The sequence below is a fragment of the Gossypium hirsutum genome, chromosome D13 (genome assembly GCF_007990345.1).
Source record: "Gossypium hirsutum isolate 1008001.06 chromosome D13, Gossypium_hirsutum_v2.1, whole genome shotgun sequence".
NCBI classification, from domain to species: Eukaryota; Viridiplantae; Streptophyta; class Magnoliopsida; order Malvales; family Malvaceae; genus Gossypium; species Gossypium hirsutum.
In genome coordinates, this window is record NC_053449.1 from 62,223,993 (window position 1) to 62,247,118 (window position 23,126).

General features: G+C 33.9%; 2 protein-coding genes across 2 annotated transcripts; both read right to left on the reverse strand.

Annotated features, from left to right (window-relative positions):
• Positions 1 to 554: 554 nt before the first annotated feature.
• On the reverse strand, positions 555 to 2,098 carry LOC121225011 (cycloartenol synthase 2-like). The gene is made up of 3 exons (XM_041108670.1): positions 1,872 to 2,098; positions 1,070 to 1,234; positions 555 to 674 (listed from the first exon to the last, which is right to left on the reverse strand). The coding sequence occupies exons 1-3, from the start codon at positions 2,055 to 2,057 to the stop codon at positions 555 to 557; spliced, it is 471 nt and encodes a 156-aa protein (XP_040964604.1). The 5' UTR covers positions 2,058 to 2,098.
• A 406-nt stretch (positions 2,099 to 2,504) lies between these two features.
• Positions 2,505 to 5,717, reverse strand: LOC121225012 (cycloartenol synthase-like). Its single transcript, XM_041108671.1, has 8 exons — positions 5,612 to 5,717; positions 5,111 to 5,233; positions 4,871 to 4,993; positions 4,212 to 4,313; positions 3,280 to 3,336; positions 3,111 to 3,157; positions 2,621 to 2,764; positions 2,505 to 2,508 (listed from the first exon to the last, which is right to left on the reverse strand). The coding sequence occupies exons 1-8, from the start codon at positions 5,714 to 5,716 to the stop codon at positions 2,505 to 2,507; spliced, it is 705 nt and encodes a 234-aa protein (XP_040964605.1). The 5' UTR covers position 5,717.
• Positions 5,718 to 23,126: the final 17,409 nt, after the last annotated feature.

Here is a 23,126-nt window from a genome sequence, read left to right on the forward strand (position 1 = left end):
GGAAAAAAATAATAAGCCCGGGCTCGGCCCGGCCTATTTTTTTAATAAATATCAAAAAATTATTTTAAAAATATTTTAAAATTAAAAAAATTTAAAAAGTATTTTAAAAATATTTTAAAATTAAAAAATAATGAAAAAGGTATTTTAAAAATATTTTAAAATTAAAAAAAAATTTAAAAATAAATATATTTATTATATCGGGCCGGGCCTGGGCTAAAAAAGTGATGCTCGAGGCCCAGCCCGTTTTCTAAACGGGCCTCGTTTTTTTCCCAAGCCCATATTTCAGGCCAATATTTTTACCCAAACCCTCCCATATTTCGGGCGGACCGTCGGGCCGGGCCAGGCCACCCGGCCCATGAGCACCTCTACACAGTACTTGGTTCTCGATTTTTTATATTAATTTTAATTTTTGGGTTTGGAATTTAACCAATTCTTTTTTTTTAAAATTTATGAAATCTACCATATGAATTCATAAAAGGTGTTAATTTCATCACATAATACCATCTTTTTATTTCTTTACATTCTTTGAAAAGTCAAGTACAAGATTTCTTCAGTTACTTGGATTTGGCAAGTAATACACAGTTGAGGTACTCTCCCATTGCCCATATGGGAAATATATTTCTGTAGGATGAATAACTTATCATGCAATTCTTATTGAACACTCCAATTATCTCCTGTAAAATTATAAACAAACAAACAAATAATTAAATTAATCCCTCTATATTACGATAAAAAAACAAATTGGTCCTTTCGGCTAAAAATTTCATCAATCTATACTATTAAAAACTAGCGTGGCTGACAGAATAACTAGATAGTGACACATGGCGTGCTATATGTACCTCATATTGACATACATGAACCAATTTTAAACAGTAAAAATGGATGAAATTTTTAACAGAAAAATTAATTTGCTCTTTGATTTAATGTATATGGGCTAATTTCTCAATTTTTCAGTAGGGAAAAAAATGCAATTTGACTCTTAATACAAGAACCTCCACAATAGCTTAATTTCATAAATTTTAATGCATATATAAATATAAACATGTTACTTAATATCATAACCTTTTACCTGTTGTGGGAAATCTCCATTCTCCAACTGAGAATTGAGCAAAACCTTGGCAGCACGGTGCAATGGCGTGGGATCTCTTTCAGCTTGTCCACTTTCAATCAAAGCTAACATTGCCCATGCAGTTGTCACTAGATGCCACTTGTTTCCTTCTAAATTTGTGTACACCTGTTCATCAGCTCAGCCCGATCCGAAACATGAGATTCAAATTTTTCTTAAAACTATCCTTATTTATAAATGGATAATCAAAATCAAAATTTATTTTTTAAATATAACATTTTTGCTCAAACCCTTCCAAATATCAGCTAAACCTTTAGACTTGAGATGATGAAGACCCTTAAGCAAAATTATTTATGAATGGTGATTAAACTCTGTAAAAGTATTGTGAAGGCCCAAGTACTAGGAGTCAGATTACATTTTACCTCCTTTACTCAAAAAATGAGCAAAATAGTCCCTTAATGTTAAATCAAAGAGTAAATTGGTCCTTTCTGTTAAAAATTTCATCTATTTTTATTGCTAAAAACTAGTGTGGTTAACATAATAACTAGACAATTACACCTGGCATGACACGTGTACCTCATGCTGACATACAAAAAATTATTTTTAATAGTAAAAATGGATGAAAATTTTAGCATAAGAACCATTTTTTTCTTTGATCTAATATATAGGGACTAATTTGCCCTTTTTTTAGTAGATGAAGCAAAATACAATTCAATTCCTAATACAAAGACCTCCATGATGCCTTCACCGATTAAACTCATATGATATGAAAAATATTTAAAAAATATGATGTGATGTGTCTCACCTTATTTTGACTAGAAAGGTAGCTTTCTCCCCAACCCCCAGAAGGTAGTTGCTTGGACAACAAGAAATCGCATGCTCTTCTTATACCATCACAATTGTGATAGTTCCTTCCACCAGCCACCAATCCCTTTATCCCAAACCATGTTCCATACACAAAGCACACTCCCCATGATCCATACCTTAACATCACAAGTGTCAATTTCGGGCATCTTAAGTAGTAAAGCCCTTATATCGCTTCAGGTGCAAGGAATTAAAAAAAACATATATATTAGCAAAAGTATCATGAAGGTCTCGTACTAAGAGTCATATAGCATTTTACTCCCTTTTACTCAAAAAAATAAGCAAATTAGTTTCTATACATTAGATTAAAGGGTAATACGGTCATTTCTATTAAAAATTCATTCATTTTTATTATTAAAAATTGGTGTAGCTAACTGAATAATCAGACAGTTATGCGTGATGTGCCACGTGTACTTCATGCTGACATATGGAGATTGGTTTTTAATAGTAGAAATGGATGTAATTTTTAATAGAGGGACCAATTTACTTTTTGATCTAGCATAGTGTATTTATTTTTTTAATACGGGAAGTAAAATGTAATCTGACTCCTAGTACAATAACTTTTATAGTACTTTTACCTATATATATTCATTGAGTGAAATATGAATATCTTGTTTGTTCTATGATTAATTTTATAGAACAAATCTCTGTATATGACAATGAAATAAGTAATGTGTGAAGAAAAGATACCATGACCCATCAGGTAATTGTATGCTCTCAATGAAATTGATTGCTTTGCCAATACAAGCTTGTATTTCTTTGTTTTTGTAATTTAGGTGCAGCTTTTGAAATAATTTGAGGCCTTGAATTGCTGCTGAAGTGCATTCCACATACCTAAAATCATCAAATTTCATTGATTTTAGAGTTAAACCACAATGGCAATCAGAATCATAAATTTAGCCTCTCACGTTTAGTTTTTTTCGGCCTTCGACCTTCAAAATTCAGTTAAATTATATTTTGTTGGACAAAAAATTAATTGAACTAATAAAATCTTTTATGAATTACATGTAAACTGTCACGCATGCTACTGTGCCATTACCGTTAAAATTTTAACAGTTTAGAAAATTTTTCCATCCAAAGAAAAGTAAATTAACTAAATTTTGAATATTTTGAGCCACAGCGGTAAATGTTATATGCTAAATGGAAACTTGGAAAAAGGAGACATATTTTTGGATCATACTGATAATCAATGATTATATCTCCAAACAATTCAGCTGGATTTAACATCTGCAATATAAATATAGGAGAAAAAAAGTTAAGAAATCTCAAATAAAATAAACCATCCTTCATAATTTACACATATATATACACACATATAAATGTATGAAAAAGTATGAATTAAGGCTTACTTCCAACCATGCATAAGATCTGGTGAGCTCATAGGATGCAAAACCACCACTGTTGTTCTGTGAATTAAGAACAAGCAAAAATGCTAAATAAATATGTTTATATGGTTGAGTTTTCGATTGAGTTTTAATTTAATTGGTATTGTTGTTGTTGTAACATGAGGATGTGGTACGAGATTGTTTAAATGCATATTATCCTTTGATCTAAAGGTTTACGAGTATAGGTAGTAGCAGGAATAGGAAAACTTGAGTCAAAACCCAATGCAACTCGATTGATCATAAAAAAGTCAACAACCTAAATCTAAAAATGATCTAAATCCATAATGATTTAAACTTGAAGTAATCTAAACCCAAAATGGCCTGAACCTAGGATGACCCAAAAACTTGACTAAAAAAACTAAACCCAGAATGACTTGAGCCTGAAATGATCTAAATTTGAAACAGTGGACTGAAAATGATCCAACAAATTTAAATTTGATTGCATATTGATCCAAACTAAAACCAACAAGACTCTCCTATTTGACAAGTGTAATTTAAATTTGGGTGTAAATGAGATATTAGTGCTTATAAGCTAATCGAGTTTGACTAAAAAATTTTGAACTTGATTCGATAATTATCGAGCCAAGTCGAATTCAAGCTTAGTTATACTCAGCTCGAACGGCTCACGAGTCTTATCAAGCTTTTCATTTTTAATATAAAAAATTTTTATATATATCGAACGGCTCAAATTTGAGTTGAGTATCAAAATTGATAAAGAAGTTTAATCAAGTTTGAACTTGAATAACTCAATTTTATTTTAAGTCGAGCTTGAATTTAAAAATAGATGGTCAATTGAACTCAAGCTTTCCAGTATTTAGACTTTTCTCGATTACACCCTAATCCAATCCATAAATTCAACCAACAAAAATAAGAAAAGTAGATGTTATATATGTTACCTGTAAAGATAAAATGACATTAACAGCCTCATATAATCGATCTGGTGTTATAACCTCTTCACCTACTATGTAGGATGGCATTGTTGATAATAAAAGTGCTGCCTGCACCAAATAAATCACCCAATATCATATAAGTATTTTCTACTTAATGCTATCAACAATGGCGGAATTTGAAATTAAGTCTTCCATCTGATTAAAATTTTCAAAAAATTTTGAGGTGAAATTAAAATTTTAAAAAAAATTAGATTTAAACCTTTTGAAGCGGCTAAAGCGCCTTCTGGCCCCTCTTCCGTTTTGCCTCTATATATCAATTAGGTTGATTTGGGTTTTAGCTTGATTGTAGTTGCCAATGTTTTTAGAATCAGATGGTGGTTGAATTATTAAAAATTTAAATAAAATGTTTAAAAAAACCTCGATTCAACTGGTTCAATCATCGGTTCAATCAGGTTTTTAGTTGGTTCAACTGGTCCATACCAGTTTCCGATCTAATCGGTTCAAAACTATTCTCTAGATCGATACTCCGACCAATTCTCGATCCAACCGGTCTGATCGGTCAATCCGATCTGATTCAAATATTATTGATTGTTGCAGCAATTTAAAAAACATAAATTTAAATACGCTTAAGCATGTAATATCTTTCTCACCGATAAAATATTTACCTTCAACCCTTCCGCAGTGCAATCGGAGACGATCCAACCATTATCCGGGGTCGAAAAAGGCCATCCTCCTTTAGAAATGTGACGATACCATAGATTAAGGCCATTTCCACTGTTTTCTTTTACCTTTTTATTAATCCAACACTAACACAATTACTATAATTATAATTCTCCAATTTAGAACAATGTTATAGCCAAAAAAAAAAAGATTTTAGATGTTAATCATGGTGTATATATATATACTTGTGTGTTTTTGATGAAGCTGTGAGCTTTCTTAAGCATTGAACCATATTCATCCACTAGGTTAGTTGCCATGATTGCTTGTACTGAAAAAGCAACGTCCCATAATTGAGATCCATTGTATCCCTGCATCGTACATAAATTTCTTCATCTATACATACATACATGGATATTTTAAAAGTCTAGTGTTACGAGTCAACTGGGTACTAACTCAGTTGAGTAATGACAAATATACTTTACCTTATGAAGCAAATTATCACTATTAATATCAAACTCTATTAAATTTTGTGTCATGTAATAGAAAATAGAAATATAAATGCACGTAATAGTATTTGAATCTAAGCTTTTATAGTTTTCAACATTTTTATTTTACCATTCAATTAAAACTTTATTAATAAATTATATTAATTTCTTTATAAATATATTTATTACATTGAATATAATTTTTTGGAAAAAAATAGTCGGAAAAAGCATAGGGTAATGTAATTGAGTATATGTATAAACCTGCATTTTCATGCCATCTTCAGCAACCCAAAGGTAATCTTTAATTCTTGAAAGGTGACACTTGAATGCCTCTGACTTTGGGTCCTCTACCCAGCAACATACCATGTTCAGCATCTGCAATGCACAACACACACACACACAGAGACATTCATATATATATTTTTATATATATGCCTAATGTACAAGTAATTAAATTAAATTGGAGCAAGTAGCTGCTAACCTTGCTGACAGGGCCAATACAAATGTAATTAGTACTTTCATCCTCATAGTGGATGTGTTGCATCACAGTGTGAAGAGCCTTTTTCCTTAGCTTAGACAATGGCCATTTCTTTAAAGCAGGCTCTACTACTTTTTCAAGGCATTCCCATAATACATCTTGTATAATGGGATGTGGATAATATAGGTCTTCCTGCCAAAACATTGTTTATCATATAATTAATGTTAATAATAGAAACAAAAATAGAACATATGGTGACACGGTGAAGTCAAAAATTTGTTTTAGGAAAGTCAGAGATGAATCATAATTTTTGGAGATCAAAAAGTGCAATTTTATTATCATACTAATATGTAATCTCATAAAATTTTAAGGGCTTAAATGACAAATTTACCATTTGAGGGGCAAGGCTATTGCCTGCCCCCATTTGCCTTCGCCCTTGTATAATGAGTCTCGGATTTGGGATCTCAAAGTCTCAACCTTATCATTGAGGTAAGACCTTATGATAGCATTGAAATGAAATGGAAATGAAAAAGTAGGGTACCTTGGCACAAAGATAACGAGCACAATCCCAATCAACGAGATGATAAGGAAGAGGATAGAGTTCACGACGGAGCGACAAAATAAGGGAAGTGATAGGGCCTACGAACTTGGTGGCATATAAATAGGACATCGGCAGATACACCATTCGACTGTGGCACCACATCCGCCCTGGGTGTATGGGGTTCAAACGATAGGGGAGTAGCCATAGTTCTGGTAGAAATGGATTGTTCCCACTCCACTCGTATATTCCCAGCACCTCAATCGGTCAAATTCAACTCACATCATCACCATCAGCTAGCTACCTTATTACATATACAAATATGTGTATATATATTTGAAGTGTTATCCTTTAAGCAGCCGATTGGACCCTCAAATAGTGAAGGTATTGTACTCAAAGTGTCTATACTCAGTTTTAGTCTCGAGTTTTGTCTCCTTACTCTGGGGAGAGCCCAAACAAGTTCATAGAGTTTGGCATGCAGAAGCTACTAATCCACCAAAGAGTGGTTAGCATTTGGCATTGGTAGAGTTTGAACCCATGTCATTAAAGTGTCTTAATGGGTAGGATAAAACTTAAGGCTAAAACCAAGTATAGACACCTCGGGCACAATACCTCTACTCTTTGAGGGTCTGATCAACTGAAAGGACGATAGTACTTCTCCCAATAAGAGAACCAATCCCCCTCAACAATATGCATAATATTTTTGATTGAGTTTATCTTTCAAGTTAATCAAATACTAACTCAATTGGGAAATAATTAGAAGTCATTCTATTTACTGTTAATATAAGTTTTAGTCCATAAACTTGGCAATTTGGTCCACTTTGGTATCTAAACTTGACAACTAGGTCCTTTTTTATCCTTGAACTTGGATTTCATCAAGATTTGATTATGTGGCACTCTGAGATTTTATCACATCATCACCTGAAAATTTTAATAAATATATATATTTAAAATTTTAGGTGATGGCATGGAAAAATATGGAAAAATATAAAAGTGTTATGTCATCAAAGTTTTACATTTGCCAAGTTCAGTGACCAAAATGAACTTAGTTGTCAAGATCAAGTACCAAAGTGGACAAAAAATTTAGGTACCAAAGTGAACTTAATTGTCAAATTTAGGGATTAAAAGTTATATTAACCATTCTATTTATAAAATAAATTATTACTAGGGTTTTTTATTTAAAAATAAATAAATTTCCATAAAAAACTAATAAAATCCATACATGGTAGGACGTGAACTTAACATTATTATTTTTAAATCTTCAACTTTTATCATTTCAACCAAAGTTTTATTTCATTATTATGTGAATGTTTAATAAATACATTTTTCAACCCACTGGTGAGTATGTCATCATCTTTAAATTGTTGATTGAGGTGGTAGCAACATCTCCCCCATATGGATAAGAGCATAAATTTAAATTCCTAAGAAATGCACATGTTAGGAAGATTATGTCACTAGCACTCCCGATCAATAGAGATTAATTTCAAATCCAACTTGAATTTGCAACGAATATATATATATATAAAAAGAGAGAGAGAGTTACAGAAAGCCACATCTTGCCCCAAGAAGGAATGAAGGTGAGACCACCATGGTTGAGAATCCAATTCCTTGCATTCTCAACAGCACTGTTGACACCATTTTTTGGATGAAAACGGGGTCAGCTTGGGTTTTGAAAAATGAAACGGGAGTCGCCACCAATCCTTTTTGGGGTGTGATTGGGTCACCTTGGAAAGAGGTTGTTTTTAATAAATAATTTGATCTTATTAAAACAACGGTTTTGGTCTACGAAATTTAGGAAACGGGTTCGGGAGTCGGTTACGTACGAGGAAGGGTTAGCACCCTCGTAACGCCCAGAAATTGGTACCTAGTTGATTAGTTAATGTCTTAATGTCGAAGATTGAAAACTTTGAAGAATTTTAAAAATACGATCCTTGTATTAAAACGTTAAAAATTTTCGAGAAAAAGGGGTATTTCACGTTATTCGAGAAAGAGAACCATATCCAGTAAGTTAGGACACAATATCTCAAATTCCCGATATGCGAATGAAAAATGCTTATTTAAAAGATATTTAATTATCTTGGATTTAGAAAGGGATCACAACCAGTAAGTTAGGACACGATCCTTTTTTAATTCCCGATATTGTTTAAAACTTGAGTTTGAGGAAAAAATCGTGTAATAAAGCTTAAAAGAATATTCAATTGTTTAAATCAAACGAAAAAATCGCAACCCAATACGTTAGGGCACAATTTTTCAAAATATTAAACATTAAATATTACGTTTATTTTGAAAAATCCTCGTCTCGAGAAAACAACGTGTCACATCCAATGCGTTAGGATACAACATATTGAATTCTTGATAACGAGCTTTTTATCAATTTTAAAAGAGTAATCTCGATTATTTAAATTCAACGAAGAAAATCGGAACCCAATACGTTAGGGTATGACCTTCTTGAATCTAAACATGTGTTTTATTTGAAACGGATTTTGATATATCGGGTAAAATGAAACACGAGGTTAATGCACATAACAAAATAATAATGAATTCAATAAGGTATGTATAAGCCATCACCAAAAATGAAATAAATAAACATAAGAAACAAATCAAGTACATAATATCAAATAAATGAATGAATAAAATGAAAACATTCTTTTAAAACAATAATGAGCATGTGAATAACAAATCAAAAATGTAAAAATATATACATGTATATATATAGATTAAAAGATATGTATGAATGTGTATGTATATATATTTACAAAAACGTACATAGATATATATATATATATGCATATGTATTAGAATATAAAAAATACGTATATACGAACTATAAAACATAGAAAAAGGATTTTAAGAAATAAGGAATAGGTATACGTTTTTATGAAAATAAATGTGTGAATAAATATAGATATGTATGAAAATATACGAGTATGTATATAAATGTATTTTGAAGCTACTAAGTAGGTAAAACATATGAAATATAAAATATTCACATGAAGGTATATTAAAATGTATGTATATATGTATTTCGAAATTATACAAAAAAAATGTATGGATGGTACTACACGTATGTATATATATATATCTATATATATAAATATAAAACATAGAAAGACAAACATGTTTGTATGTACATGTATACATAGTGAAGCTTGGGGTCAAAAGTATATATAAATACATGGTGATAATAAGAAATAAGAAATACAATAAATAATCATGCATTAATAAATGAACAACAATATTAAATAGATAAATAAGAATAATAATAATAGTAGTAAAAATACATAAATAACAGTATTAAACATAATAATAGTAGTAAAAATACTGATAATATTATTATTAAAATTAATTAATAGCAACAATATACAAAAGGGGACTGATTTGAAAATAGGACGAAGATTCGGGGTCAAAATCGAAAGTAAAATAAAAGAGGAGCACCAAATGGAAAAAAGGACAAATTCGGACACATGTCCGCTTTCAATGCGCTGATGGGAAAGGACCTGATCGAAAACAAAGCAAAATTCTATGGGTAAATCTCAAAAAAGGTTAAAAATAAGCAACAGGGCCAAATCGAAATAAACTGAAAATGCGGAAGGACCTGGACCGCAAATAACCCACCCGCACAAAAACACGCGGACCCTGGGTTGCGGGTCGGGTCAATGCGCGGGTAATGGGGCTAAACGGCGCCGTTTTGGCGCTAAAGCATCCAGATGAAACGACGTCGTTTCGCTAACAGTATAAAAGCCCAAAAATTTTATTTTTTTCATTTCAGCAGTTTTGTTTTTAAAAAAAGGGGTTAAAAAATTTGTTTTCTCTCTAGCTTCCGCTGGGCATTGCCCAGATTCCGGCGTGAGGATCGCCGTCGGCCGCCGTGCTCCGGCCACCGCGTGCAGTGGCCGGAAAATTCGAAAAGGTAAAAAATTTCACTTTTTTTTTATTTTCGTAAATATAAACTATTATATATATATATGATTGAAAAAAATGAAAGAAATAAAAAGAATCCGAAACAAAACAAGAAGAAAGTCACCTTGAAATTTAGTTTTTATATTTTCTATCTACTTAAACTGTTCTTTGTTACAAGAATCGGAAGAGAAAAAAAGAAAACTAAAAGCCCCCCTTACAACCGATTTTGCTTGGCTTTTTATAGTCATTTTACATGAGTTCTTTATCTATTTTTGTCTCTGCTTTGCGTGTTTGGTTTCATCTTGCAGGGAGTCAGAGGAGTTGGTGGAGCAGGTGAGGCCGTGCGTCGGTGGTCAGAGGAACGGCGGCAGTAGTCAGGACCGATTAGGTTTTCTTTCTTTCTCTATTTTTTGTTTATTTGGGCTGGTAGAAATGGGTTTGGGTTAATGGGTTGTTTGGTGGGTAGTTGGGCCTTAAGCCCGGGCAAAATGGGCTGTAACAGCTGCCCCTCTTTGCTCGTTGTCGTGTAACGAGAACAGAGCAAAGACTAAGAAAGCCCAATTTTGCCCGGTCTCGCCGAGTCTGGACTCCTCTTGACGCTTTTCTTCAAGTAGCTTCACTCCAGTCCACTTTGTCTTGTTGCTTCGATCCACTCCACTGCACTTCAGAGTGTTCTGACTTGCAGCTTCAATCCATTTCGTTGCAGTTCAGAGAGATACGGCTTCAATCTACTCTGTTGCAACTCTATGGCGATGAGATTTGTGGTTTTTAATCCGCTCCACTGTAACTTCAGGGAGATAGGATTTATTCTTTCGTCTGCTCCACTGCTGCTTAGGGAGATAAGACTTGATGCGATCTGTTCCACTACTGCTTAGGGAGATGAGATCTGGTTTCTTCGATCTGCTTCACCGTCAGTACAGGAAGGCAAGATCCACTATCTTCAACTAACTCCACTACAACCGAGAGAGGCAAGGTTTGTGTCTTCGACCTGCTTCGCTGTCAATACAGGAAGGCAAGATCTGTTGTCTTCAACCAGCTCCACCACAACCGAGAGAGGCAAGGTTTGTGTCTTCGATCTGCTTCGTTGTTAATGCAGGAAGGCAAGATCTGCTGTTTTCAACCAGCTCTGCTACACCCGAGAGAGGCAAGGTTTGTGTCTTCGATCTGCTTCGCTGTTAATGTAGGAATGCAGGATCTGCTATCTTTAAACAGCTCCATTGCAACCAATGGAGGCAAGGTTTTATTCTCGATCTGCTTCGCTATTAATGCAGGAGGGCAAGATCTGCTTCTTTAACCAGCTCCACTGCAACCAATGAAGGCAAGGCTTGTTTTCGATGTTCACTGATTTGTTCTCTAGGGAACATGACCTGTATGTTCTATTTTATGAACCTAATTATGCTTAGAGATTAGGATGACATGATCAGAACGAATCAAATGCTCCTAACTAGATGTGTATGAATGACATGCAAAATGTCATGAAAATGATTCCTTAACGCTTAGGTTATCATCACACAAAAGCATATTAAGGCTTTATTACTGACGTGCTATACCACCTTCTTGCTCGGCTAGCATATCCAAAGAATCACTTAATCCGATTGCCCTCACGGTAAACCTTAAAGTTTAATCCACTAGGGCACAAAATTTGTACGATCATTCTCCCTCTACAATCCAAGGGTAGAAATATGGTTTTTCCTCAATCCTCTTTTATCACAATTCAAGGATATAGGATCTTAATCTTTCTGGTCCCCCTTACACCATTTCCAGGGTGTCGTTTCAAAGACTCATGCACAAATGAAGGCTCTCTTCTCTGAGGTAACCTCTTCCTATTGCCTAACAATCATTGCTTGCTTGTTTATTTAAGCTTTTTCATTGACACGACATCTTGTCATTTTGTTCAATCACTGCATTTGTCAACAAAATCCAAAGAGAAAGTCCAAACTTAGACTCTTCCTTCTCAAATTTCCAACCTTCCAATTTGGCATGTTCTAAACAATAGTCCTGTTTCAGGTTCCTGTATTATTTAGAAACTTTTCAGAGTAATATGCAAAACTTCCTTTGTGAAAGTTTTATTAGTCCATTAATCATTATTCCAATGCTTGCAAAAAGGTCATAACAATGGATAAGAATAAAGTTGGTTCTGAGCATAGCTCGAAAGAACAAATTATCGAAAATAGTGAAGAAGGACAACAAAAGAATTAATTGGGAATGTATATCTTGGAAAGAAAGAAAAAGTATTCCAAGAACAACAAATAACATGAGAATTGGGTGCCCCAGATATCACAGCTTGAACTTCTCTATACAAACTTTCTGAAGACCCTTTTGAGTTGGACATGTGTTTAGGAGATCTACAATGCTCTGTCGATGCCCCCAAGATGTCGCCTATCCTTTCCTGTTGATTCAGGCATGGCAAGATCAACACATGCCTCAATATGAACAAAACTTTAGCAGCTTATATCACCTCATGCCCCATTTTGATCAGTATTTGAGCCGCCCTTTTCGGGTTTTCAGCTCAGATCCCCTTTGGCCTAAGGCGCCCTTTGCGGGTTTTCCCCTTAGCCTCTCCATTTTTACTCTTTTCATTTTCCATTTTCATTATTCATCTTTTTTTTTTTTTGAACTTCATTGTCTTACAATACAGTGACAAACTGTGATGTCTGATTTTGAACCGATTACAGCCCTCAACTATCATGTTGTCATTCCAGTTCAATACATTTTCCCATACCATCGTCTCTGGATTTCTATATTGGCATATGATGACATTGACGCATGCTGTAGCCTTTATCCATTTGATGAAGTAATTAATGATCTCAATAGTGAGGCAATGCCCATTAGAAGTCTTCGATAATGGTGATGTCCATGCCCCATTTTGCTCAAAATTTGAGTCACCCTTTTTGGGTTTTCAACTCAAAACCACTTTTGGTCACAAAGCGCCCCTTTTGGTTTTCGCCTTGGCCTCTTCTTTTCTTTTCTTTACTTTTCTTATTTCTATTTTGACTTTGATTGATTTCTCTTTTTCTTTTTTATTTTTTATTTTGATTTTGATTTTGTTTTTTTTTCTTGTTTTTTGAATCGGATCTAAACTCTTGGGATTAGGCAAGTCCTTGTTATCCCCTTCAAAGGATCTTCTCTGATATCGAATTTCCTTTATAGAGCCTTTTAGGGCAAAACTACAACTGGAAACTTTTGATCTTCTTCTTCCATCGGGATAAAATCCAGCAACATCTTGAAGGAATAGAAACTCGACTTCAAATGGGCAAAGCTATGCTGAATTGACGAGAACGGTATTGCCCCGGCAAAGAATTGCATCGTTCGCACTGTAAATTCCTGACATCGTGCTGTTGTGCAGGTTTTATTATAAGAATCGAGGGATACCCTGGCATGATCATACAAAGACATCTTTGAATTTTTCGTCTCTGTATGCAGGTCAATTCTAGTCTTCATCAAGCTCACAATTTCTAATGATTCACTGAGAGGTAGGATCTGTTTATCCTTTTGTTCTACCATCCTCATCAAGTTTGGAGATAAGCTACGATCTGTGTCATCTTCAAAGTCGTGAGATCCCTCTAAACACATATCTCGCTCAAGTGGAAAATCTGAGTTTGTAGCAGTTTCATTCATGTTATTGATATCTGAGGACCCATAATAAGCACCGAGGAATATACAAAAGAATGTATAAATTTATGAATGATTATTTACGATATGATTATGAATGAATGTTGTGGAAGAAAATCCAACAGACTGAAATAATCAAAAAGAATGAAAGAATATTGGCTCAAAAAGGAACGCAAAGATGTATTTTATTAGAATAATGACGTTCGACATTAGCCTATTTCACAAAGGAATTTCTATCGCTTCAGGCTAAAAACAGCAAAAATGTTCTGAACATTACTCTAAATAAGCTCTAAAAACTACAGAGATTTCTTCTACAAGCTCATTGCTTGGAGCACTCCAGGTTTATAAAGGCGGACATCTAACAAGATCCCTTTTCAATTATGCCTTCATATATGGTATTGATGTGAAAACTTCCCAACACTTTCTCATATATTGCGTTCACCCCATTGTTAATCATGGTTGGGTGGCGAATTTTCTGCATTAGATGAATCACCAAACTTGACTACACCCATGTTGATGAGCTTTTCAACCAGTTTCTTGAAGGCTATGCAGTTCTCTATGGAATGCCCCGTATTTCCCGCATGATATTCGCAATGTGCATTCGCATCGTGCCATTTGGGGTACGGTGGCTGTGGAGGTTTCGTGTAGAGAGGGGCGACAATACGTGCGTTGAATAAGCTTTGATACAACTCCTTATATGACATCGGAATTGGCGTGAATTGAAGGTTCTCAGTGCCTTGCTTCACATACGATTCTTGTCTAGATGAACCTTGCTGACTAGTAATCACCTTTCTTGGCTGTGTAATCGATTTGTTGTAGGTGTTCACATTGCTCACCTCATTTTCCTTCTTCTTTAAGTCTGACCTCCTATTATTTCTCCAGCATCAATCTTTCCACTTCTCACGGCATTTTCAATCATTTCACCACTCATGACTATGTCTGAAAAACTCTTCGAAGCACTTCCTAACATGTGGGTGATGAACGGGGCCTTCAATGTATTGATGAAGAGCATCGTCATTTCTTTCTCAAGGAGTGGCGGCTGAACTTGAATAGTGACCTCCCTCCACCTTTGTGCGTATTGCCTAAAACTTTCATTAGGCTTTTTCTCCATATTTTGAAGGGTAATTCTGTCAAGGACCATATCAGCTACATGACTGTATTGTTTCATAAAGGCTTGTGCTAAATCCTTCCAAGAGCTAATCTGGATACGCGTCAATTGATTGTACCACTTAGACGCTGCCCCTGTGAGGCTATCTTGAAAGCAGTGTATGAGCAGTTGGTCGTTGTTGACGTATCCGGCCATACGCCTACAGAACATAGTAATATGAGCTTCTGGGCAGCTGGTCCCATTATATTTCTCGAATTCCGGCATCTTGAATTTGTAAGGAAGTATCAAATCCGGAACTAAACTCAGATCTTTCGCATCTATTCCAAGAATGCCGTCGATACTTTCTATCGCCCTAAACTTCTCTTCAATCCATTTCCATTTCTCCTCAAACTGCTTTGGTAACTCCTCCTTCATCTTGTCTTTCTCCGCTACTTCATCGAAGTCCGGGACAACCAGATTATCGTCAGGATTAGAACCAGATCTGACCTGAAGGTTCTTCGGTATTGAAGCGTCACCTTGAAAGTGCTGAGGTCTAATCGAGACAGAAGATCTTCGTGGATGTGGTTCAATCTGAATTTGCGCTTGCGGAGGCGCGTATCCTGGAGAAAAAAGTGGCTCATCATTGTTTCCTTCTTCATCGCAAATCACAGGATTTTTCCTTTTATCCACTCCCTTGGTTATTAATTGCGTCAATTTAGTCATTAGTTCATCCTGAGACTCCTTCATCTTTTGTGCCATGTCTTTCTGGATCTTTTCCATATGTTCTTTCATTTGCACCTGTAACTGGTCTTGCATCTCTTTTTGCGTTTGCTCCAGTTTCTCTAATCTTTGATCCATTTCTTTGGCTTTGCGACGAGTACCGTAAGGATGTTTGGTTGATTGGTTTTCCAGATTAGCTGAAATAATTTTACATAATTAGGGTCACTTCGTGAAAGTCTAATGCATATGATGCGATGTAATGCAAATGCATGAAATGAATGCCTAAAGAGACGTTGATTCTGATTCAATTACATTTAGGAGACTTTTCTAGAAAGCAAATTCCCTTACATAAACGGATACATGTACGACCTCACCCTCATATTCCAAGAAACAACATCGATTTTTTCTTCATCCGCATGTTTGAAGTAATCTCACCAATATATGCCATTGCTAGCTCATTTTCTTGATCTTGGTCGTGATCCATCATCTGCCCATCTTCATAAGGCTCGTCAGCTTGTTGAAGGCTTTTGGACAATCGTCTCGAATCCCAGGCCACAAGCAAGGTCACGAACTCTTCCATCGCCATTCTTGTGTTTCTCAGAATATGTTTGGGAAGTCGTATTGTTTTCCACTTTATCAAGGAATTCGTATTCCATGACAAGCTTTCTAATTTAGTAATTGGATTTGAGTCCATATCTCTTTCCTAAGATGCAAATGCAATGTAATGCAATCATAATCAAAACACAACAAGAAGGGTTAGTACAAAACATAAGCAAGCACAGAAAACAAAAAGTACCTAATCGGGTAGATACTAGGGGTTTGGAGTGGCTCTACCTAGGTTAAGTTCCTAAGTCTACTATATGAGGGTTGGTTCTAAAGTAAGGGTACCCGAACCAGCAGATTCCTCGATCCTCACCCATCATAGGCTCATACGGACTGAGTTCAGTTCAGGGGAATACATTTCCCTATGGCCATGCGGAGATGAAAATCTCACGAAGACATAGGTACGGATGTATCCCGAAAGCGATTCACTATCCCATGCGGAGGTGAAAACCTCACGAAGGCGTAGCTCTCACTCCCACTTAAAAGGGTATGACCAACGGTCATGCAATGCAATGTGCAAAAATAAATCTGAACTTAAACACAGCAATTATGAATCATAATGACGAAAATCATAATAAAGATAAAAATACAATGAAAGGATCGTATATTTAAACTAAGTTTTGATTTGTGACAAAAAGACAAAAAGTAATCAACTCATGGCTTGACTCTCGTGTTTTGTCCCATGGAGTCGCCAAGCTGTTGAACCATTTTTTGGATGAAAACGGGGTCAGTTGGGTTTTGAAAAATGAAACGGGAGTCGCCACCAATCCTTTTTGGGTGTGATTGGTCACCTTGAAAGGTTGTTTTTAATAAATAATTTGATCTTATTAAACAACGGTTTTGTCTACGAAATTTAGGAAACGGGTTCGGGAGTCGGTTACGTACGAGGAAGGGTTAGCACCCTGTAACGCCCAGAATTGGTACCTAGTTGATTAGTTAATGTTTAATGTCGAAGATTGAAAACTTTGAAGAATTTTAAAATACGATCCTTGTATTAAAACGTTAAAATTTTCGAGAAAAAGGGGTATTTCACGTTATTCGAGAAAGAGAACCATATCCAGTAAGTTAGGACACAATATCTCAAATTCCCGATATGCGAATGAAAAATGCTTATTTAAAAGATATTTAATTATCTTGGATTTAGAAAGGGATCACAACCAGTAAGTTAGGACACGATCCTTTTTTAATTCCCGATATTGTTTAAACTTGAGTTTGAGGAAAAAATCGTGTAATAAAGCTTAAAGAATATTCAATTGTTTAAATCAACGAAAAAATCGCAACCCAATACGTTAGGGCACAATTTTTCAAAATATTAAACATTAAATATTACGTTTATTTTGAAAAATCCTCGTCTCGAGAAAACAACGTGTCACATCCAATGCGTTAGGATACAACATATTGAATTCTTGATAACGAGCTTTTTATCAATTTTAAAAGAGTAATCTCGATTATTTAAATTCAACGAAGAAAATCGGAACCCAATACGTTAGGGTATGACCTTCTTGAATCTAAACATGTGATTTATTTGAAACGGATTTTGATATATCGGGTAAAATGAAACACGAGGTTAATGCACATAACAAATAATAATGAATTCAATAAGGTATGTATAAGCCATCACCAAAAATGAAATAAATAAACATAAGAAACAAATCAAGTACATATATCAAATAATGAATGAATAAATGAAACATTCTTTTAAACAATAATGAGCATGTGAATAACAAATCAAAATGTAAAATATATACATGTATATATATAGATTAAAAGATATGTATGAATGTGTATGTATATATTTTACAAAACGTACATAGATATATATATATATATGCATATGTATTAGAATATAAAAAATACGTATATACGAACTATAAAACATAGAAAAAGGATTTTAAGAAATAAGGAATAGGTATACGTTTTTATGAAAATAAATGTGTGAATAAATATAGATATGTATGAAATATACGAGTATGTATATAAATGTATTTTGAAGCTACTAAGTAGGTAAAACATATGAAATATAAAATATTCACATGAAGGTATATTAAAATGTATGTATATATGTATTTCGAAATTATACAAAAAAAATGTATGGATGGTACTACACGTATGTATATATATATATATCTATATATATAAATATAAAACATAGAAAGACAAACATGTTTGTATGTACATGTATACATAGTGAAGCTTGGGGTCAAAAGTATATATAAATACATGGTGATAATAAGAAATAAGAAATACAATAAATAATCATGCATTAATAAATGAACAACATATTAATAGATAATAAGATAATAATAATAGTAGTAAAAATACATAATAACAGTATTAAACATAATAATAGTAGTAAAAATACTGATAATATTATTATTAAAATTAATTAATAGCAACATATACAAAAGGGACTGATTGAAATAGGACGAAGATTCGGGGTCAAAATCGAAAGTAAAATAAAAGAGGAGCACCCAAATGGAAAAAAGGACAAATTCGGACACATGTCCGCTTTCAATGCGCTGATGGGAAAGGACCTGATCGAAAACAAAGCAAAATTCTATGGGTAAATCTCAAAAAAGGTTAAAAATAAGCAACAGGGCCAAATCGAAATAAACTGAAATGCGAAGGACCTGGACCGCAATAACCCACCCGCACAAAAACACGCGACCCTGGGTTGCGGGTCGGGTCAATGCGCGGTAATGGGGCTAAACGGCCCGTTTTGGCGCTAAGCATCCAGATGAAACGACGTCGTTTCGCTAACAGTATAAAGCCAAAAATTTATTTTTTTCATTTCAGCAGTTTTGTTTTTAAAAAAGGGGTTAAAAAATTTGTTTCTCTCTAGCTTCCGCTGGCATTGCCCAGATTCCGGGTGAGGATCGCCGTCGGCCGCCGTGCTCCGGCACCGCGTGCAGTGGCGGAAAATTCGAAAAGGTAAAAATTTCACTTTTTTTTTATTTTCGTAAATATAAACTATTATATATATATGATGAAAAAAATGAAAGAAATAAAAAGAATCCGAAACAAAACAAGAAGAAAGTCACCTTGAAATTTAGTTTTTATATTTTCTATCTACTTAAACTGTTCTTTGTTAAGAACGGAAGAGAAAAAAGAAAACTAAAAGCCCCCTTACAACCGATTTGCTTGGCTTTTATAGTCATTTTACATGAGTTCTTTATCTATTTTTGTCTCTGCTTTGCGTGTTTGGTTTCATCTTGCAGGGAGTCAGAGGAGTTGGTGAGCAGGTGAGCCGTGCGTCGGTGGTCAGAGAACGGCGGCAGTAGTCAGGAGATTAGGTTTTCTTTCTTTCTCTATTTTTTGTTTATTTGGGCTGGTAGAAATGGGTTGGGTTAATGGTTGTTTGGTGGGTAGTTGGGCCTTAAGCCCGGGCAAATGGGCTGTAACAACACCATTCCACTAAGGTGACATATGAGAGTGCGTCCAACATTGTGCTGTCCCTTTATGTGTATGCCCATCCTCCATCTCATTCTGCCCACACCATTAACTTTCATTTCCTCATATACAATTCACAAACAAATCCAATAATGTTTATCACAAACCTATTGTAGATAGCGGTATCTTGTCGATGCTGGGATGGCAGATTATGTCTAAAGCTCCGTTACAAACAACCCATCACCTACCGTAATCACATTATATATTTAAAATAAATTTCTGAACCTTTTGTGATATTAAGTTATAGTATTGATTATTATTTAGTACACTTTGCATGATTATATGCACCAGAGACTTATGAGTCGGATTACTCGCTCGAAGCCGTTAAAAAGTAGAGGGTTTGGAAAAAATAAGGTAATTTAGAAAATGGGTCAGGCCTCGGGTAATATTTTTTTGGGTTGGGCCTGGTTCGGCTCGAATTTGCAAAACGAAAAAAAAATCTGTTATTTTCTTTATTTAATTTTTTCATTTACTTTACTTTCATTTCAACTATTATGTTGCTACTATTTTATTGTTGTTGGTTTGGATATTGTAAACTCTTATTTTATTGGTTTAATTTGCTACTATTTTACAAGCTTTTGCTTGTTAAGTTGCGTTTATCTCAGTCTATTTAAGTATAAAAACTTTTTATTTATTTTCATTTTGTTGACAAACCATTTATTTTTAATACTTTTAGTATTTTGATGTATTGATATTTTTTGGAAATTTTAAGTATTTTTATCGGACGGGCTTGAGTAAAATTTTAACCATTTTTTAAGCCAGGCTGGAGTCGAGCCTATCAAAGGGCTTAATTTTTTGTCAATGCCCGGTCCCAGGACTGACGATGGACAAGTCTAAGCACAGCTAATATTTTTTGAGATCTTAATTATAGACTTAAAAATGCTAACTTTATTATTATACTGACTTATAACTTTCATTTATTGAAGAATTACATCAAAATAAGGGGATCAAAATAAAATTTTACCGTATATTAATATATAAATTTAGATTTCAAAGGGACCAATGCATATAAAATATATATATGAAGGCATAATGAGAGGGGGGACCGTTTAAGTTATTTGAAAGCGTAATGTTGATTGATGGAACCTCGTTTTCCAATGAAGTTAAGCAGGAAGCTAAATGATGATTGCAATACCCATCTTAATTTATCCAAATTAGTACCAACAATCAAACGCCCATCGTATTTAAATATAGAGACGTATACATATATTAAATTGATATTCATAAATAATTTGGAGTTTAATTTTTAATGTATGGTATCTTTAATATGTTAGGTCCAAATTATCGATAAGGGTAAATACACACAGGTTATAATTTATCCATACATTTAGTTTATAGTTTGATTTAATATTTTCTACTTAATTATTTTGAGGATTCGATTAAAACGTTTTGAAATTAGAGATCAATTATTTGATGATGTTTTTGTAGAATTACCCTTTTTTTTAACCAAATGTTGTTTAAAAGAAATGAAGAGAAAAAGTTAAAATATGCTCAACGTCCTGTCCTTTTCATATATGAAAAAAAGTATAAGGACTTTGGAGCATATATTTTTACCAAAAAAAAAAGAAAGCTAGCATCCATAAATGTAAATGAAAATGAAGGTACCAATCTGGTAGAAGGAACAAGGGGCCGCCATAGTCGGCCGGCCAGAACCCATCATGCGATTGTAAAGTCGAATAGAATCCGAGAGCCCTTCGTAATGCCATCTTCACCGTTTCTTCAGTTCCAGAAGAGTTGTTGACTTTAGCAAGAGGCACTTTCGTTTCATAGCCTATTGATGAATTCTCCTCGCAAACTACCACAAAAACAACTTATACATGCATATTAACGGACGACGACGACGAAGAAGAAGAATTAATGTGCATTAATCGATATAAGGTACCTGAAACCTCATTAGAAGATCAGAGCTTTGCTTGGTTCGAAAACCGGTTACTGGTGAAGTGGTTTCGAGCCAATTTGACTCGAGCCTCGGTCTTGTGGCGTGCCGAGATTAGGATCAAACTCCAATACTGTCGGCCGATATGATGGTTGAAGGATTTGAGCCATGTTCATCGTCCCTTGAGAAACCTTGAGCTTCCACATTTTCTTTTTTCTTAGTAGCATTAATGCACTTAATTAGCTTAGTCTAATATATGCTTGAAAAAAACAAGAAGAATAAATGATGATTTTGGGTGGTAATGTATGGTACAAAACACATTTAAAATACTTACTTATTTGGCATCAAACCAAAAATTGTGTTGATTTTGATAGGATTTATTTAATAATATCACACAATATTTATATTCTAAGAGACTTCAATTATTAGACACTAAATGAAGTTTTTTTTTAAAAAAAGCAAAATTAATCTTTAGAGCTCGATTACGAATAACGAGACTTATCTACCAAATAATTCAACATTATAATATATTGATGTTTTTGGGTCTGTCGAACAGTTTCTGTATTTGGTTATGGATTTGGTTTCGAGTTAATTTGTTCCGTTAAAGGTTTATTTTGATATTTTTATATAAAGTATAATAATAAATTTAATTATCAATCTTTATATTTTATTCAATTTGATCCATTTCTTGACATGACAATTATTTTATCGTATATTTCAAGTCAAAAAATAATTTAAATATTATAGAAATTTAAAATAAAAAATCAAAATAAAAAGTATAATTCTAAAATTTATGAAATAATTTTGAATTTTTTTTTTTTGGTAATTTTTTTAAAAATTATTTTTTTGTCGACATGAAACTTAAGTCAAATAGTATCAAGTTAATTAAAGATTGAGGATCAATTTGTTCAAATAAACGATAGGAACCAATTGAATAAAAATTTAAAAGTTAAGATACCAAATACAATCTAAATATAATACATGGACCGTTTTTCTCTTCATCTAACATTCAAAAAACTAATTTGATCCTTTTTCCAGCAAAGGAATATATAGTATAGCGACTAATCATATATCTTGGAATCTGAGTTTGTATCTCTAACTCTATGAGTGTTGGAATGTCCGTGAGTTCATAAAGTAGAAACACCTCACTTGTCTAAACAGGCATAACCATGCAAAATAAGCTGGAAACGTCAAGGATTGTACTGTACATATAAACCATGATTTGATGGATAGCAGAGAAAATGAATATTAAATTAAAATTTTCATATTGAAGGCGAAAAAACAAAACTACAAACTTGCAGTCATCTTCAACACAAAAGTTTGAAAGAAAAACATACTGTTAATTTAAAAGAAAGAAAACGATAATAGAATACAACAACCTTCCTTCATTGAGAGTTAAACCAACTTTAGCTTGCTGCAAGTTTTTAAAGTTTCACCTTTTTTTTTTCTCTACAGTTCATAACTTGGTGGGTTTTTAGGGTTAGAACTCGGAGGATCTTAAAGATCAACCTC

Excerpts from the sequence above, each read along its gene's own strand:
- LOC121225011 (XM_041108670.1), bottom strand. The coding sequence starts at position 2,057 with ATGTTAAGGTATGGATCATGGGGAGTGTGCTTTGTGTATGGAACATGG. Across the intron at positions 1,235-1,871 it reads ACCTTTCTAGTCAAAATAAG|GTGTACACAAATTTAGAAGG; the intron begins GTGAGACACATC and ends GCTGATGAACAG. Across the intron at positions 675-1,069 it reads ATGGAGATTTCCCACAACAG|GAGATAATTGGAGTGTTCAA; the intron begins GTAAAAGGTTAT and ends ATAATTTTACAG.
- LOC121225012 (XM_041108671.1), bottom strand. The coding sequence starts at position 5,716 with ATGGTATGTTGCTGGGTAGAGGACCCAAAGTCAGAGGCATTCAAGTGT. Across the intron at positions 3,158-3,279 it reads GATCTTATGCATGGTTGGAA|ATGTTAAATCCAGCTGAATT; the intron begins GTAAGCCTTAAT and ends TTTATATTGCAG. Across the intron at positions 2,765-3,110 it reads GATATAATCATTGATTATCA|GTATGTGGAATGCACTTCAG; the intron begins GTATGATCCAAA and ends TGATGATTTTAG.